We start from the raw sequence: 17994 nt of genomic DNA on the forward strand, positions 1-17994 counted from the left end.
TCGTGAGTTTTTCCATGTTGTCAAGTAATTGGGTTCAATCGCGCATATGCGCGTCATGGGCGATCAATTTACAATTCTGACTGGAACTTTCTTCCAGCCCCATCTTCATCTGCAAGCATCGCCATCTTCATGTAGAATACCTAGCAATTTACTATTCGAACAGACTGTGGCCGTTGCGGGGCCGCTGTCCGTCCACTCTGGAGCTGAAGCCCACCATAGTGGGACGTGAAGCGCGCAATTCCGGCGATACTGAGTCGTCAACTACGTTCTTGGTGGGCCTACATGGCCTGCGTGATCAGTGCTTCAGACGGCAAAGAGAACGTGGGGTTCTAAGACTGTCAGTAACGCGCCCCTTGCTTCGCCTTTGTCTTCTGCGATCGCGCAGCGGGATGTGACTCGTGAGGTTCATCGCGGCTGAGAAGTGGAGACGCGCACGGTGAAAAATCGTAATGCAGAAAGCCTCGGGAGCGAAGGAAGACGTGAACCAAGATGCCAGTGACATTACTTTCCCATGTACGCGCGGGATGTACCTTTCATGTGACTGCATGCCTCGTGGTTCTGAGACACCGGCGTAAACGCAACAAAAAACCGTTCAGCCCTGCACGTGCTTTTCGGAGAGATTTTCCTGCCCTAAACCGGCCATCATGTCGGCGTTGCCGCAAATGTTCATTCACCAAAAGTCCAGAACAAGGGGCACCTTCCCAAAAGAGTCGTTCGTTTAGGCTTTGCATGGTCTAGCGAAGCGTTTGACATTGAACGGCAGCCACCACCATGCTTGTACCTATGACGGATTTGTGAACTGCTTCTGATTTGACCGCGCTATTATGATGTGCACCTATACCTACCAATGGAATTTACTGCGAGCGATCCCCTCCTGGTGCTGATCCTTTGTCAGATACAGCCCGTGTCTTCACTCCTTCGAACGCCCAGAAGACCTGATCCTCCAATGACCTGTCAGATCGTTGAGCCTTTGCCGACTCTCCTTTGTGCACCAGGCCCAGAATCAGCTCGCCGCTTCACACGCCTCTCGTGTTGGAGTAGCCTGTAGTGCACGGAACGGTTCATGTCCCGAATGAGGAAACGACCGAACCTTCACACCTATTACGCCCTCCCGACTCGTCTCGCTACCGGTAGATCCTAACATGGTGAGGCAGTCCTAACAAATTACATCGAGGGTATCCCATGTCACTCTACGAAATTCGCTCGAGTCATGCAGGCCTTAGACTGTGGATGTATCCACATGAGCCATGTGGTACATGATGTTAAGGGTTGAACGGCCTCTAAGCCACGCGGCTAAGCGACCTGCCGCTGTCTTTGTGCTCTGTACCTACTTCATGGAAACCGCGCCAGAAGTTCTTCAACAGCTTCTATCCGCATTCTGGTGATCGAAGACTCCGCGGAGTCCCGCCCCCCTCAACACTCACAGCAGGCTCTTCGCAGGAAGTCCGCCACCATGGACCAACTCAGCGCCGTCATCACGGAGATGATGAGGCTGTACCCAGATCCCAATGGCGCACGGCCGATATCAAACTATCCTGTGACGATGTATGGAGTCACCATCACCTTCCATGTAGGCTGCTCCGAACGTGTACGGAATCCGGACGTGAATTGACAATTGTAGATCCTCAGTTGGGCAGCTGTGGGCTTCCGTCTTCACACACGCTTGAGAGTTGTGCGTGAGCCTTGGTGGGACGATTTCTTTGTCTTTCTGGCGGCGATTGTCAACTTGGTGTCTGTAATCGCGTTCCTTGGGGGTGAGTTGTCCTATGCATCGTGCATCAGATCACGCTAACGTCGCTCTAGGTGTCAAATATGGTCTCGGTCAACACCTCGTCTACATGATTGGGTCACTCCCGACCATGATGAAATACCTCTACGTCACCACCGCCGCCTACCACACAACCACCGCTCTTATCAAGGTCTCCCTGTTACTGCAGTATCTCCGCCTCTTTCGCCAGGGCATCCTTCGCTACATCGTCCTGGGCTTATTGGTCACAGTGGCGGCCTGGGGTGTGGCTTTTTCTTTCATGGCTTGGTTTCCTTGTCTACCGCCCTCCGGGTTCTGGAATCGCACGGCCACTTCCAAGTGTTATGGATTTGGTTATCGGACGTTGGAAGAAGTCAAGATCACACTGTTCGTCTTTGCAGGCACCAACATGTTCTTCGACGTCGTAATCTTCCTGATCCCCCTCACCGAATATTTTAGGCCAGGGCTCAGGAAGAAACAGATACTCGCAATGACTGGATTGTTCGCAATGGGTTCGCTGGTTGTGTTAATGGCCGCCCTTCGGTTATGGAGCACGTTCAAGCACAGCGCAGATGCTATCAAGAGCTTCGACTTTACGTGGTGGTATCCAGAAGTGCTCATCATCAGCTGTCTGGAAATCGACTTTGCGATCATCTGTGCATCGATGCCCATCTTCTGGCCGACGGTGATAGCAAACTGGAGCGCCATCTTTGTTACAAAGGAAGTACACGTTGTACACCAAGACCGAGTCCAAGACTTCGAGATGGGCCGACCTACGTCACTCAAAAGTACGGCTAGTCAGGAGGGCTTGACGAAGCTGCCCAGTGGTGAACAACTTTACTATAATGACTTCGGGGAAGATGCGAATACACGGAAAAGTCCAGCTTTGACGGTAAGCGAGCGAGAAGCTTCATCAAAACGCGTAGTCTAGATAGCTACCAAAATTGAGATAGGGTTACGTTCACTTTCCTCTTTGATTGCGCGAGTAGATGCCTCCCATCAGAAGCTCGACCAAATGACTCGTTCGCTTAGAGGTTGCGCATGCAGTGACAGGAACGTAGGTGTTCGGAAAGTTCTAAAAGAAGGTTCTAACAATTGTTCCTCGAGTGTAGTAGTATACCTAGGTATTGACAGTTTGACACCTGCCATCCCGCAGCAGTTCACAGCTTCCCTCCCCCTGCTGAAACGTCTGTGCGCGGTTGACGTTCTTTCCGCATCACAAGCGCGGCCACGTCCTCGCCTCCTCGCCTTGCCTCTCACCCCACCGGCACGCCACCCGTGGACTTCGCGCTTTTTGCGCGACCACTGTGAAGCCAGTATTGGACTTCAAGATATCTATTGGTGGTGCTGAATATTAGTTCAAGAGGTGGTGTCTCTTGAGGCCCCACATCGTCGCGCGGCGATGCCCAGCGAGCAGTAGTAGGGCGCTTAATGCACCATGTGACTTGAGACACGTATAGGTTCAAGTCGACTACATCCAGCAGTCCACGTCGCACCGTAGCATGAGCATGAACGATCTAATTCGTGGCAGCCTCATATAGTCCTGAGGTGTGGCCTGATTTTCTACTCCTCGTTTTCGCCTTTTTTCTCATCCTTGTTGCCTTGGGCATACACATTCACTTCTAAAGTTAACTAAGTCTAATACCAAGTGCTGGTACACTTGCTCACATCCAATAATACATCTGGTACCCGGATCAAACTCAGCCAAAATGGTCTCCTCGCTGCTCGCAAACATACTCCTCTTGCTCTCGCTTTTTCAACTCTCGGCCGCCGTCCCCAGCGCCGTGCCCGCCGTCGCTCAGCTCCAGGTCCGACAAGTCCCCGCCCAGCCCTCGCAAGCAGAACTCTGTCTCGACTATGAGCGTACAGCCAACATGTCCACTATCGGCGCCAACAGTAGCTATCGCACTGTCTTGATGCAGAAGTCCAGCACAGGCACCATCTACAATGCGCGTATGATGGATGCTGCTATCGCCAAGCTGCCCAAACTAACAGCTGATACAATTCTCAACAACGCCTGCGGCAATTGGACCGAGATCGCTTTGAGGGAGGCAGCCACGAACTTCACACTTGGGCTCGTTGCACAGTTCACAACCGAAGGGTTGCCGGTGGGAATTGTCGCGGGGCCGTTCTTGTTAGGAATTGTTGGCGCCATTGCTTCGTTGTTTTCCGTTGTGTGGATTATGGGGTAGAGGAGATGTCGCGGAGTATATCGTTGGCAGGTTTGCATTTATCTGGGTTTGCGGCTTGCCCGTACTGAAGCACGGTCGCGGTTACATGGTGTCATGGGGAGAAGCTACGGCTCGCCCCTGGAAGATTGCCTTACGGCTTTCTAGTCTGGCTTGATCAAACTTATTAAATTTACTGCTATTGAGATTCTCATATTACAATTTGCAGTATGGGTGAATTATGTGCCTCTTACATAGTTGTTGATGGATCGTGAAAGCAGTTTAGGAGCAAATCACACGTAGACTACTCAGCTACACGATTGACAGGAAAGGGAGATCAGTCATCTAAATCCCAGCTAGGGCTCACATTGATCGAGCAGCGTAAGATTTGGGTGGTTCGAATACAAAAACATGGAACGAATTTGAACTCCTTCCATATTACCTTTCTGATGTGCGGGAACAAAGCGGTGGACATGCATTGCGGTGGGATCGATATGAGGTCCACATGATAAGAGCTTCAGTGGTCGGTAGAGGTCGCAAGGGTCGGCTCTTCGAGAGTCAAGACTGCTGTGAACTGGCAGAGGCCACACAAATTCATACATCATCTCCATTCGTGCTTATTTCGAATCAGCTGACATGTGAGGGGAAAAGCGACATGCACCCGATAACTTCGTGTTTGGAACTAAGGAATGGTGTTATGGGTGCAGAGGACACAGAATATACTAAAAATGGGTAGTTGTTTAAATGCCCGATCATTTGGTATCAAAAAGCCGCCCAACGCAGTACAACATGTGCAAACTTAGCCAGTCTGACCATTCTTATCCCCATGTGCCACCTCCTCCCCTACCAGCTCTTTTCTGGGCACTCAGTCTCCAATCGTCCTCGCCCTGGAACTTATTGTGCAAGGGCTGAATCCTCTCCGCCTTCTTCCTCTTGCTCAATCTATCCGTGGGCGCAACCTTGAAGAATGTAGGTGCAGCCTCCACCAACCACTTGGGCTCAATTGCACTGCAAACATGCATGTACTCCTTGGTCGTCTCCACCAAGCTATGATACACCACATGCTCTGAGGGCTTGCCGAAAAGCGAAGATGAGGGATGCAAGTAAACTGGTGTGCCCTCGACGAGCGTCTTGTAGCCTTCCGCAGGATCCTTACGAGCAGAGTTGCGGAAGAACCCTGAGCACAGTGCTTGGCGGACTTTGATTGTGTTGCGCCCGCAGGATACGACAGTGTGCTTGTGTCGTGCCATGATCTGCAGCAATTGGTTTCGCACGTCTTTGACGCGCTGCATGTTGCGCGGAACAACAAAGTTCTCATGACACCATGGCGTACTGAAGCCACCCTGTTTCCAGCCGTTGTATACGTTAAGAAGTGTGATGTGGTCACCGGAAGGATCATTGAACTTCTGCTTCTTTTGGTCTGCTTGTTGTTGCTTGTCTCGAGGGCGGTGGAAAACTGATTGTGTGGCGCTGATCATGGCGACGATAGTGAGAACTTCATCGGAACATTGCAGCTCTGTACTTTTGATGAGTGACTTGGAAAGGGTGGGGTCCATAGGGAAGTCAGCCATTTGACGGCCAAGGCGAGTGAGCAAGCCTTCATCGTCGAGCGAGCCGAGTTGATAGAGCTCTTCGAGGGCCGTGAGCATAGTATTCGTTGGCGGCGGATCCATAAAGTCGAAATGAAGAAGGTCGTTAATGCCCATAGCCTTGAGCATCAAGATGGTATTCGACAGGTTCTGGCGCTGAATTTCTGGAATTGTGGTAGGTAACATCTCATTCTGGAAAGCAGCCTCAGTGTACAGACGGAAGCACTTTCCTGGACCTGTTCTTCCAGCTCTTCCGCTTCTTTGGCGAGCTTGCGCTTGCGAGATCGGTGTGATTTGTAGGCGGTCCATACCGAGCTTGCCGTCATACGAGCTTTGCTTGACGAAGCCAGGATCCACGACGTAGTAGATACCGTCGATGGTGAGACTGGTCTCGGCGATGTTGGTGGCGATGACGCACTTGCGAGTGCCAGCTGGTGCAGGCTCGAAGATTCGTGATGCCACTTCCGAAGGAAGGGCACCGTAAATGGGTAGGATCATAAGCTCAGGCACATTTGGCCCAAGAGCTTTCATGCGTTCGGACAAGACCTCGCAAGACGAGTCAATTTCTTCCTTACCTGTCAAGAAGAGCAGGATATCTCCTGCAGGCTCTGTCAAATGGATCTGCATGACCGTCACTAGAGCGGCGTCTAGATAGTCGGACTCTGGTTCTCGACTGTACATGACTTCGACAGGGACTGTAGTACGTTAGTATATCTGTACATAAGCTACCAGATAGGTCAACTTACAGGTTCGTCCAGGGATCGAGAAGATGGGACACTTGTAGAAGTATTCAGAGAACTTGTCGGCATCAAGCGTAGCACTAGTGACGATAAGCTTCATGTCTGGTCGTCGTTTCAGTGTCTTTTTCAAAAGTCCGAAGAGAACATCAGTAGCGATAGTACGCTCGTGGGCCTCGTCTAACATAATGCAACTGTACTTGTTCAACATCGGATCAAGCAAGATCTCTCTTTGCAGGATACCATCAGTCATGTACTTGATGCGTGTGTCTGGTGATGTGTTGTCCTCGAAACGAATGGTGTAACCAACTTCGTTGCCGAGCTTGCAACCTACTTCCTCAGCAACACGCTTTGCAACGCTCATGGCTGCCACACGTCGAGGCTGTGTGCAGCCAATGACGAGTTCGTTCGCGTAGCCTGCTTCTGCCAGATACTGAGTCATTTGTGTCGTCTTACCAGATCCTGTATCGCCAACAACGATCAGAATCTGGTGTGCAGCAACGGCCTCAAGCAGCTGCTTCCTGAACTTGTAGACTGGCAACGATTCTCGCTGATCCTTGATGCTCATGTTCGTTCGCTTACCGAACGAGGCGTCTTTGCTGTTAATTGATATCTTTTTCCACTCAGGCATAGCCTCAGTAGGCTGATCTCTTCGTGTGTTCCGGAGATCACTGGCAAACTGTCGTTGTTGGGCCATAGGATCGTTCCATTGACTGCTAAGGTCCACATTTGCAGCTTCTTGCGCAGCCTTCTCCTGAGCCTCTTGTTGCCGTAAATCTCGTCTCTCTTTCGCTAACGTATCGCCAGACATGGCTGCTCGGTTGAGTGAACCGTCAGGTGCCTTAATGATTCGAATGGGAGACAGCTCCAGGGATTGCTTGGTCTGACCAGCCAGAAAGGGCGGCTCCTCTTCGCGCACTTCAATATCAACGTCTTCCTCTTCTTCGAAGCCTCCTTCGCCGGCAATGTGTGCGTTGTAGTCTTCGTCAATCTCGGGGTAATCTGACTTTGGAATGACTCCAGAAGCGATAAGCTGTTTGATCTCCCATCTTTCAGGTGAGGTCATTCGCTTTCGCATGCCATTATTTCGGCCGTTGAACCCATCTTCGACCACAGGCACACTGCCATCCATAAGGCCCGGGATGCCTCCAAGCGCCTGGGAGTTTGCGCCTGATCCAAAAGACTCGATGCGTTTCGAGGGTGCAAGGTCGCGGCCTGTCCGTTGATCGACCTCCTTCATCGAAAGCGAAAGCCTCCCATTCTCCATCTTGATGACCTTGACCTTGACCTCTTGCCATCTTGAGAGGAGATCAGACGGGTGGTTGACGCGCCCTCCCTCCTGTATCTGCGAGACATGCACCAGTCCATCGACTTTGCCCTTTACGCCTTGCAGGTTGACAAAGGCACCAAAGTCCTTCACACCAGTGACCTTGCCGTTGTATACTTTGTACAGGACAGGCTCGTCGTCCAGCTCGGGCGTGGGCGGTCGGCGAAACTCATCGAGGTCTTCGTCCCTGTACTTCTTGCGGCTTCGCTGCTTATCGTGACGCTTCACGCTTCGTGTGCGCCCGAACTCGTCCTCAAAAACCAGGTTGTCGTGGTCCTGCTGCCGGCGCCCGCGGCTGCGCGATCTTGACCGTGACGGATCCATGTCCCTGCGCCTGTGACGTTTGCTTCCTCTGTCATCGTCGCTACTGTATGGGCTCATGCTGCGTTTGCGCGACTGTTCCTTGGGCTTCCCTGCTCCTGCGCCCTTCCCGGCCAGGCCTTCCAGCATGGCAAACGTGTCGTCCAGCGCGTCGGGCTCCGGCGCATTGCCCGCGGGCGCCTCTTCAGAATCGCTGAAATCGACTTCCTTGTCTGCAATAGCGAGGCCCTTGAATACGCGTGTCTTGCGGTCGCGACTCTCGTCCCCATCCTCAGTTGCCTTGGGCCCATTTGCGCTCTTGTTCTTGTACTTCGGATGTAGCGTCAGAATTAGACGGTCGATACTCTCCACCAAGCTCTGTGGAAACTCGGCGCCCATGGCCTCCAGCTGCTCCTTGAAATCGTCGACGCCCTTTGCGCTGGCATGCTGGTCGATGACAAACTCGGCGAGCGTCTTGTCGGACACGCCCAAGTGATTCTGAATCTCTGACGTGACCTTGGACACGAGCGACAGGAACTCGAGGTTCTCGAGGTCGTCCATTGTTGCGGTTGAAGCCCAAATGGGCGCGACGTTTGGGGCTTGGAAAGTTTTGGAAGTCGCGATGATGCGCGGTCTCAGGCTGCAGCCAGTCACGTTTGAGCATCTCCGCATCATCACCTTTCTCACCTGAGTGCTCACTACGCTTACCTACACGACCACCACCAGCTGTCTTCGCGATGAGTCCTGCACTATCTACACGCACTACACAGCGCTTTCGTCTTGTCACCTCGATCCTCGTCCTCGTTGTCGGGAACTATGAATTGTGGCGAATACACAAGGGTTCCCATCCGTATTGGACGCCCCGATTAGAAGAGGCGGGCATCGTAAAGCAGCGCAGTAACATGGCAGAACATGGCAGTGTTATACCAGGCGGTATTAAGCCAGAGGCTGTCGCTGCAGAGCAGCCTAGACCCAAGGCTTGGATAAAATGGACTGATCTCAATGGTGTACCCATACCTACACTCGAGACCAGCGTTCGACCAACACGGAAGGATTGAGCCTCCATGCGGAGAGTCTGTACTATCTCATGCAGATGGCATACAAAGATGACCCGACACACATCAACGAACTTTGGTTACCGGCCGCATGTGTGGAGATATAGCGGAGGCCGGACGCATTTCACAGCATGTTGTATGGTGTTTCGGGCATACTACACGGCGTTATGGCGAACAGTTTTGGTTTTCAAATGTCGAATCGAACGCACCATGACAGCGAGCGGAGATCGCTGCCCTCGATTCACCTGTACCTAGTCACTCCACTGCATGTGACCGTCCTGCATCGACGCCTTGATGGCAATCTTTAATCAGGACTAGAAGGCCGACATCCCAAAGCGCCAATATCTACAAACAGTGTAAGATGACTGCATCGTATCTCTGGCATCATGCGTCCGATGTCGAACCACCAAGAGCGAGAACGGAGCGGGCGAAGGCGTTATGCCATGCCAGTGCCGACAAATGACCGGCAAGATCTTATCTGATCGAGCAATTCCAGATGATTCCTGTCAAGATTACGAAATGGTGCCGACGGTGGCCCTTGCACTGTGTTATGTTTGACGACCAGCGAAGGCGTGATATTGTGCAATCACTCGACACCTTACCACATTGGGCTCTAGCGCAGCCACCCGTCGACCTCAGCACTGAAATGTCACAGCGTCAAGAATCTCATGGGAATGACCTGCCATTTTTGAGATCGCGTTTCAAAAGCGGAGGTCGTCGCAAGTACTATGGAGATAAGACCAGAGAACAAGGAAACCCCGAATCCAGCATAAGGATGCGCAGGCTGCTCATTAATTGTCAGCAGCCCAATCTGTAATCACGAGAGTACTCAGTCTAAGTCGGACAACAGTCGTCACTATTTGACAAAGCAATCGACATGGTAACTTCCCCGGATCGACCTCCGTGATACCGAGGAGCGAATCCGGCAAAAGTTCCACATTCATATTACAACGGCGGTCAGAAATGTGGAGAAAATGGTCGGGCCACACATGACAGGAGTCGTGATTGCGAGCGATGGCGCAATCCGCCATGTAAGCGCCTTGACATGAGTCTACGTACTCCCCAAAGAGTATTCCTATAAGTATTGTGGCCGCTATTCTCTGCTCATCTGTCTTCACTACGGGCTCGATAACGTCAGCCAAGCGATTCTGCTATCAATCGATTCCTCTTTGAAACTTCCAACCCATCAGGTGTTTTTCAGAGCTATACTCGCAGGATCACTGCCACGCCCGACCACTGGTACCTAGCAAAGAAGATCGCCACCAATTGGACTGTTTCGCGCATCACCACTACAGTGAAAATGGCACCAGGACTTGTAGACCCAGCCTATCAATCGATTGATACGGCACCCATCACAGCAGTCAAGCAAGCGGTCAAGTCTACAAACATACATAATTACGTCCCAGGACGCACGACTGTAACCAAGCACGACGACACATACGAGTTTGAGCACCTACGAACAAGGTTTCCTGATATCACATGGCCTGCACTAGAGGAGATTCCTTACGCCGATAAAGGCTTACTCGGCGATGTCAACTTCAAGAACCTCCTATCGTCTGCTACCGAGGTCTCTGATTACAACCCCAAGATTGGCACAGAGATCCGCGGTGTAGATCTCGCCAACCTTACCGACCCCCAAAAGAACGATCTTGCAAGGTTGATTGCGACACGAGGTGTTGTCTTCTTCCGCGACCAGAAGAACTTTGGCATCGAAGAACAGCGTGCTCTAGGTCAATACTTTGGTAGACTACACAAGCACGCCACTACTGCTGTTCCCCGCCAGGAAGGACTCGAGGATGTTCACGTAGTATACACTGGCGAAGATTCGCCTGACCTTCGCTCACTGTTCTCCCCCACTTTCCTGTGGCACTCCGACGTAAGCTACTATTCCCTCTCACATGAATCACGCTGACATGACAAAGGTAACATACGAAATCCAACCTCCCTCATACACCTCCTTGAAGGTACTGAGTGGCCCGCCTCGTGGCGGTGGCGGTGATACACTCTGGTCATCCCAGTACGCCGCATACGACATGCTCAGTCCAAATATGCAGAAGTATCTCGAGTCGCTCACAGCGCTGCACTCTGCAGAGCTGCAAGCGCAAGGTACGCGCGAACTCGGCCGTACCGTACGCCGCGAGCCAGTCACGACTGAACACCCACTCGTCCGCACCCACCCTGTCACGGGCTGGAAGAGTATATTTTTCAACCCCGGTTTCGTCACCAAGATCGTCGGCGTTCCGAAGACCGAAAGTGATCATGTCATCTCTCTGCTCAACGAGATCGTTGCCACATCACCAGAGTTCCATGCCCGCTTCCAGTGGCAGGCTGGCGACGTCGCCTTCTGGGACAACCGTGTCACCAACCACTCTGCTACATATGGTTTCGCACCACACCGCCGCCATGCAGTTCGTGTCTGCAACCAGGCCGAGCGACCGTACCTCGACCCCAACGGCAAGTCACAAGAGGATGACCTGAGTGAGCGCTATGGCATCCCCAAGGCAAACAAGGACGGCTCGGGTGTTGTTAACTACAACGATTGAGTCAATCTTTAGTTCTTGAACTCAGCCTTGAATTTATACAGGTGGAACAAAGCGTTTGGTTTTTTGTAGCGATTTAGCGAGCACATCTGAATTATCGACCACCCACTTTGAGGGGCGACCACGATACAACGAATACAAAGAGCATAACAGTTGACGATTATTCTTCCCAACATCATTCCATTCCGTGCACCTCCAGACCCCATGAAAATGCACGACATGGTCGATTTCACAAGATGGTTACTGATGGGTCTGCAAGAAAGTGCGACAGCACAGCCATATGTCGCTAGCCTACACTACAGCCATCAACCACAGCTCTAACGTCCTGTCCCAAAAGTACACACCAGACTTGCCATGAAGTGATGATGCTCGATAGCATGACCACGAAGGTCACAACAATACATACTTGCTCTTCCTATGTCTTCTTCCTACACCATTATCTGTCTCTTTGCAGAAAACCAAAGAGCGGAAGACCTGTTGTACATGGCCTCTGTTGCTTCGAGCTTTCTTCCTACCTTACATTTTTACCACAAGGCAATTGGCAATCACTCACGTCTCCTCCTGCTCTGTCTCTGAAACAGCACAGAGGGACCATATATGGGTCGCTAAAACGCGCATATACTGTTACATGCTCCTAAGCTTGACAATCAATCATTTTTGTTGAATGGAAACCGGAATGGGCCAGAATATCACAAAGTCAGCCATCGAAGTCGAGAAAAGCAAACTGTTTGTAGCCATGACATAAAAGCGAACTCCGCCTGCACATGGTCCCGGAAATTGCAGCGCATTTGATGAACCGTTGTGGCTCTCTCGTTGACATCACAGTCTCTAATTTGAATCTTTCTGTACCAAAGATTTCGGCTCTTGATCGATGCAACATAATAGCCAATGATCCGGTCTGCCCCCCAAACACTCTCAACTTCGGCTAGCCGTCTGCCTTCTCTGCCTGAAATCAAGACCGGTTTGATTGATGCTGTCGTTTGCGTGACGCATCCAACAAACGGACTATGAGTGGAATCCGATTCAAAACTAGATTTACTACAACCGTACGCCAGCTCTGCCTGTCATCGCTGTGGTACTGTTACCCCAGCATCATCCTCTGCGTCCCAGTGCCTTACTATATCTCAAGAACCTCCTCCATTGATTTGGTTCTGCTCGTTGGAAACTCGAACTGTGGTACTCGTTCCTTTGAGAATGCTTCAAAGTCAACGGTATGCCCAGTCATGCTAAGCCTACTCCATAGAAAAAGGTTTGCTACATCAGTCTAAACTACAAAATCTTCGCAAACATGCTCTCAAATTCACATTCATGAAACATTCACATGTGTCGAGCAGGATTGCACCGACAGTGTTTACCTATCTAGTTCACATGCACAGAGCACAGAGCTCGTCTTCAACTTTCGGAATCGACGAAATCGTCAACCGAACTCGAAGTACACCTTGTCGATTCCAATGCGGCTGAACACATTGTATGACTGCAGAAGCAGCTGGGGCAAGAGCCTCCCTTCCAAACCATCGTAAATCTTGTTAATTCAATATGTCCTTGCTTTACCAAAAAACGAAATGCGGAATTCATGTGTCCAAAAACAACTAAGCAGTCATAAGAGTTTTTTTCCTCCAGCTCTTCTGTTTTGTCGAGGTGACAACCCTGCTATGATAAGAAGTTGAATATAAACCACAAATAGACCTCGACGTCGCGTTCATGTCTGGATTGGTCTGAATTTTTTTGAATGACTTGTTAACTACAGAACGAGAGCAGGCTCTAGCAGTTCGAGAGACCATAGCTACCTGTTTCTCACAGGAAACGGTATTCTCTCCGCTGACTTTGAGAAACAATAAAGAGAAAGACATGCCCCAAAATCATTGTGGATAGCTGGCATGTGCCTGCACCAAAGTTGTGGGTTTCCCACGCACAGCTGGTCTCTCGCCCCCTAACACTTACAAAGACATGCATTCATCCCCTGCTCAGATCTTGGCCGTGGACCTCAGAAAGCGAGAACGGAGATTTTGTGATTTCGTTTCATCTCTGCCCTGTAAAGTTCGTCAAGTATGAGGTATTATGTACTATGTATTAATGCTAGCGTTACTACTCGACGCCCTGCTCCAAAAGCAATTGCAGTGGCAGTCGCTGCCGTCTTTTTTCGTCGCTGATCAGGGACAATGATGTTCATATGCGTATCGTGGCTGTTGGCAGAAGGTGCTACGATGTTTCAAAGTAATGCAGAGCACGGTCTGCGATTTTCTCGCTCGTCATGCAGCATTTGCGGCTGCAGAAGCAAGTAGCTCGTGCCTCACATGATTCCCCTCAAACCACGGAAACCGCCTGTCTTCGTTGACGGAGCTTTCTTCTGTTCTTTCTCCTTGACTTTCTTGCCGATGTTTTGGGCGCCGCCTGTTTTAGTTTAGCCTATGTCACTCTGAAACGGAAAGACATCACTTACCACGCCCGTACACACGGACTTCTGACTTCGGCTCGACCTTATCTTTGCCACCACTGCCATCCGTGTCGACAGAGAAGCTGCTCTTCGCACTTGACTGCACCGCAGCGCCACTTCTAGCTAGCGCCTGTGGCTCATACAGGTCTGGGTGGAGAGCACCACCAAAGGCAGGATACATTGATGGGCCTGGAGGTGATCGCTGCGCTCGCTGGCTCCCATTGCGAGGCATAGAGTCTAAACGGACTGGTCGTTGTGCTGCTGGTGAGATGGTCGAGCTGGGGCTACCCATGGAGTTGGGAGAGTGAAGATCGGAGAAATACTCGCGCTCCTCGGCGATGGAAGGTCCAGTCGACAAGGGAGGCAGACCCCGTGAACTATAGTGGCTTCCTTCGCGCAAGCTAGAGTTACGACTCAACTGTGACTGTGTGTACTCGAAGTGCCCTGTCCTCTCGTGAACTTCAAAACGACCCAATGCTGCTTGATGTTCAGCCTCAAGATCCTGATACTTCATCTGTAGCTCCGTATGCTGTGCTGAAAGATTCTGGTACGTCTTCTTGAGGGTCTGCAGTTTGGCTTGACTTGCTGCGAGACCCGAGTCAAGCATCTGTTGTACCGAAGCAGGTAATTGTCCAGGCGGGCCTGCTGACCTCTCGGTCGATTGCAAACGTTGTTCTAAAGTCATTATGCGCCGTTCGTACGCTGCGATGGAGTGCTCTCGTTCGGAGTCTCGGCTGTTCAGACGCATATGCGCAATCTCAAGTTCGTTGCTTAAATCATTTCGCTCTTGAATGAGGGAATGAAGATCTTGAGCTTGATCTTCGTACTCCATGACTTTCTGTTGGGCAGTCTCAAGCTCATGGCGCACGTTGCTGTAGTCTTCGAGCTCGTACTCGAGGGCCCTCGTGCGTTGTTCGGCCCTTAGCTGCTCGGCTTCGGCCTTCTCTACGACCTTTTGGAGATGCTCATAGTCGGACTGCGTTCTCTGCAAGTCAAAACGCAAACTCTCCTCTTCGCTATGCCATGTCTTCTCGCTGTCTCTGTACCCTCGAACCTTTGCATTCAGGTCGCTTTCCCACTTCTTCGACTGATTACGACTGGTGAGGGTCTCCTTCTTGAGTTGAGCGTACAACTCATTCGCCTTTGTGAGCCTGGCCTTCAATGTCTTGTTTGTGTTGATCAGGTTTTGAGTATCGGCCTCTGCCGCTGCCTCTCGAATGTGCTTCCGCTGTAGCTGCCCAATGTGGGAGAGGTGCTGAAGCTTCAAGTAACGTTCAAAGTTTAGGTCGTTCCGGAGAAGCATAATTTCACGCTGCAAGGAAGACATCGTTTGAGCGTGGAAGTCATTGTGGGGATGCGGAGGGGAAATTGTGCCGGCAGCGGAGCGCACAAAGCTGTCAATGCTTGGCTGTGGATTTACTCGTCGTAGCGAGGGCGCGCCCAGCAAATTCTGTTTCAATGATTCCTTTGCAGGTGGTAACGTTGGTGAGTCCATTACGTCGTGAGTCTTCAGCAGGGGTGAGGCTGATTTGAAAGATGTTGCAGAAGCAATCGATTTTGAACGCAATGGCAATTCGGCGGTCTCCGGTACATCTGCTGCGTCTCCGGGAGCGACAAACATCGTAGATTGCGTGTTCCTCCAGCTCACATTTGAGTCATTACCAGATTCATCAAGGGCGAACTCTGCTGGGATTTCAGGTAGAGGTGGTACAGGCGGAAGCCCGGTCGTGGGAGGTGGCCCAGGGTCTTCCAACGCTGCTGATACCGCCACACAAAGGTCCATACATTCGGTGACAACATCAGCCGGATCGCTCTTCAACCATCTGTTTTCGCTCAATTCTTCTTCGATAGTCGTCGTGAACATGTTCGGGTGCATTAGATGAACATTCCGGTAGGGTTCGGTTCGACTATAAATGAGATCCTGGTCGAGATCAAAATCTCGCGCACCCGGGAAATTGAGCGACTTCAGGTACTTCCTAGGCTTTCTGATGAAACTCATGAAGTTGAGGGGAAACAATCCGTACAAGAAGGTGAAGTAGTGCATCAGGGTCGGTGAGCCTCCTTCCTCACCTTCCGCCGGCTGCAGCTGCTCCCAAGCTTGTTCGCTCTCCACGTCCGCTTCATCTTCCTCGTCGCTATCTTCATAATCCTTCTCATTGTCCTCCCTCTCTGTGTTTTGGTTTTCAGACTTGCTCAGCTTGTCGAAGCAGAGGACTCTGGTATAGACCAGGAACAGCTTCTGAAGGTGGTGGTCAGAAGTCAGTGCGCCACTGATATGCGGTAGAAGCATGATCAATACCACCAAGGCAAGTTCGATAACGATGGTGGAGGTGTCGATCAGGAGACACTTTTCCAAGTGCTGCAAGAGTGAGGTCTCAAGGACTAAGTGAAGATGTGGAGGCTGCAGGCGCACGAACGCGCTCATTAGACCCAATGCTTGCATGCGATACTGCTTCTGTACGAAGAGCTCATCAAGGGCAGAGAGAAGTAGCTGCTCTGATCAGTGGTTTGTCAAGAGGATGTACAGGAAGAGCCTACCTTGGGCATTTTTCTTCCAAACGTGATGAGTACGCTCTCAAGTTCATTCGCGATGAACTCGTTCTCCGGGGACACAACATTCTCAGGTGACGCTGATACGTCTGTTCTTGAAATGTATGCATCCAGGATCTTCTTGGTGAACAGCTTCGACAGACGTGCCTGTTCTCCAGTCTCATCCTCTTCAGTGTCGTACACCAATATGCTCTGCACAATCTCTCTCGCATCCTCGATCTCAAGCCGCTTGTGCCCTATCCCATCAATCGTAGGTTTCAGTACCAGATTCCACCAAACTATCAGTCTTGCCTCTCCCGTCAGAGCCGGGCGTACAAGTCGCAATGCAGAGAGAAAAGCGCCGTGTTTAGCCGAGTCTTCCGCGACATGCCGCTGGTACAGTGCGTGGAGGTCTTCGTGGAAGCGTTGCGAGTCGTGTTCGTCGATCTTATCGTAACGGTCGAGGAAGCTCTGTATAGTCGCACAGAGCTCATCGGGTAGAGGAGACGGCACGGTCGGGGCGCCGAAGGCATTGTCGAGAGCCTTAAGAGCTTCTTTCATAGAGCTAGGTTGAGGTTAGACCTTTTCATCTGACAGGTCATGCGCCACGTTGGTGTTACGTGACGCTCTGTAAAAGCTCTCTGCTTACCCTGGAGCCATGGCCTAGCGTGTGTGCGTCTGCGCAAAGCCAACCTATGTTGTGGTATGCATGGGCGACCTGTCAGACGAGCGAGCTGAACAATGCGCGAACTGTGCTGGTAGTGCGAACTGGAGGAGTTGTGGCTTCGGTATGCGAACTCCAGACTGGACGGGTCCAACTGCTTGCTCTAATATGCTAGCAGCACAAGCTCTGGAAATCGTGGTATGACGTGGGGTGAAGCGTGGAGAAGTGCGGTCGGTATCAGTTCGACATGTCTACTTTAGTGCGGCCTGATCGTGCTTTTGACATGGCATTAAACTGTTTGAATGGCTGAGAATTACTACTCATAATCCTGGGGAATACATCAAAAGTAAGAAAGGTTTCACTCTGCCGGGACCAATACGCGCTTCGACGTCCAAAGACGCTGCACATCGACGCCGAGGTTGCATGCCATGGCGGAAAGACCCACTAGGGTGGCCAGTGCACGAGCCCGCCCAAACGGTCGTTGCTTTTGGCCTCGACCCCTGACGCTCATCCCACCTCGAGCCGTTTGCCGCGCAGACGTTTCGATATCGATGATGAACCAATGACAAAAACTATGTGTTTGCGATAGTCGCACTTCATTGAATACCTGAATGTTAGATTCGGTCATTCCTGCATCCAAGAAACAACCTTGGAAGCCTAACGTGCTCCCTTCACGAGTGCAACCATCAACGTCCTCTGGATGCTGGTATGGGCAAGCCATGCAGGACGGGACCTTGCCTACTACAGACATGCTGAGCTATCTCGGCAGTCATGCCGCTCCCCAGGGTCTCATCCTGCGGGCGGCGCAGCTGGAGCCTTCCGCTGTCTGTAAGAAGCATCGCAACACTCCGACAACTCACAGCGGCAGGTCGATATCAAGATGGATTGACTTCATCACGGCTGT

The 17994-nt window shown here is 51.4% G+C and overlaps 5 protein-coding genes across 5 annotated transcripts; 3 read left to right on the plus strand and 2 right to left on the minus strand.

Annotated features, from left to right (window-relative positions):
* The first annotated feature begins 1251 nt into the window (after window positions 1–1251).
* C7974DRAFT_70203 (uncharacterized protein) lies at window positions 1252–2712 on the plus strand. Its single transcript, XM_046147108.1, has 3 exons — window positions 1252–1570; window positions 1622–1754; window positions 1804–2712. The coding sequence occupies exons 1-3, from the start codon at window positions 1454–1456 to the stop codon at window positions 2676–2678; spliced, it is 1125 nt and encodes a 374-aa protein (XP_045992149.1). The 5' UTR covers window positions 1252–1453; the 3' UTR covers window positions 2679–2712.
* Window positions 2713–3201: 489 nt separating this feature from the next.
* Window positions 3202–4105, plus strand: C7974DRAFT_70225 (uncharacterized protein). Its single transcript, XM_046147109.1, has one exon. It carries the CDS (start codon window positions 3457–3459, stop codon window positions 3937–3939), a length of 483 nt encoding a protein of 160 aa, XP_045992150.1. The 5' UTR covers window positions 3202–3456; the 3' UTR covers window positions 3940–4105.
* Window positions 4106–4629: 524 nt separating this feature from the next.
* Window positions 4630–8480, minus strand: C7974DRAFT_70228 (P-loop containing nucleoside triphosphate hydrolase protein). Its single transcript, XM_046147110.1, has 2 exons — window positions 6251–8480; window positions 4630–6199 (listed from the first exon to the last, which is right to left on the minus strand). Exons 1-2 carry the CDS (start codon window positions 8427–8429, stop codon window positions 4734–4736), a joined length of 3645 nt encoding a protein of 1214 aa, XP_045992151.1. The 5' UTR covers window positions 8430–8480; the 3' UTR covers window positions 4630–4733.
* A 1743-nt stretch (window positions 8481–10223) lies between these two features.
* C7974DRAFT_320984 (uncharacterized protein) lies at window positions 10224–11466 on the plus strand (the record flags this gene model as incomplete). Its single annotated transcript, XM_046138780.1, has 2 exons — window positions 10224–10799; window positions 10846–11466. The coding sequence occupies 2 exons, from the start codon at window positions 10224–10226 to the stop codon at window positions 11464–11466; spliced, it is 1197 nt and encodes a 398-aa protein (XP_045992152.1).
* Window positions 11467–13584: 2118 nt separating this feature from the next.
* On the minus strand, window positions 13585–17206 carry C7974DRAFT_70254 (Hamartin protein-domain-containing protein). The gene is made up of 4 exons (XM_046147111.1): window positions 17076–17206; window positions 16436–16991; window positions 13904–16388; window positions 13585–13854 (listed from the first exon to the last, which is right to left on the minus strand). Exons 1-4 carry the CDS (start codon window positions 17084–17086, stop codon window positions 13754–13756), a joined length of 3153 nt encoding a protein of 1050 aa, XP_045992153.1. The 5' UTR covers window positions 17087–17206; the 3' UTR covers window positions 13585–13753.
* Window positions 17207–17994: the final 788 nt, after the last annotated feature.

The sequence above is a fragment of the Boeremia exigua genome, assembly GCF_020726555.1.
Source record: "Boeremia exigua strain MPI-SDFR-AT-0100 chromosome Unknown C7974scaffold_13, whole genome shotgun sequence".
NCBI classification, from domain to species: domain Eukaryota; kingdom Fungi; phylum Ascomycota; class Dothideomycetes; order Pleosporales; family Didymellaceae; genus Boeremia; species Boeremia exigua.

What these genes read in the sequence shown, in the direction of transcription:
- C7974DRAFT_70228 (XM_046147110.1), bottom strand. Translation starts at nt 8,429, where the DNA reads ATGGACGACCTCGAGAACCTCGAGTTCCTGTCGCTCGTGTCCAAGGTC. An exon ending in CTCGATCCCTGGACGAACCT is followed by an intron (nt 6,200 to 6,250) that starts GTAAGTTGACCT and finishes AACGTACTACAG; the next exon opens with TCCCTGTCGAAGTCATGTAC.
- C7974DRAFT_70225 (XM_046147109.1), top strand. Translation starts at nt 3,457, where the DNA reads ATGGTCTCCTCGCTGCTCGCAAACATACTCCTCTTGCTCTCGCTTTTT.
- C7974DRAFT_70203 (XM_046147108.1), top strand. Translation starts at nt 1,454, where the DNA reads ATGGACCAACTCAGCGCCGTCATCACGGAGATGATGAGGCTGTACCCA. An exon ending in GAGTCACCATCACCTTCCAT is followed by an intron (nt 1,571 to 1,621) that starts GTAGGCTGCTCC and finishes TGACAATTGTAG; the next exon opens with ATCCTCAGTTGGGCAGCTGT. An exon ending in TGTAATCGCGTTCCTTGGGG is followed by an intron (nt 1,755 to 1,803) that starts GTGAGTTGTCCT and finishes ACGTCGCTCTAG; the next exon opens with GTGTCAAATATGGTCTCGGT.
- C7974DRAFT_70254 (XM_046147111.1), bottom strand. An exon ending in TTGGAAGAAAAATGCCCAAG is followed by an intron (nt 16,389 to 16,435) that starts GTAGGCTCTTCC and finishes TGATCAGAGCAG; the next exon opens with CTACTTCTCTCTGCCCTTGA. An exon ending in AGTCCGTGTGTACGGGCGTG is followed by an intron (nt 13,855 to 13,903) that starts GTAAGTGATGTC and finishes AAACTAAAACAG; the next exon opens with GCGGCGCCCAAAACATCGGC.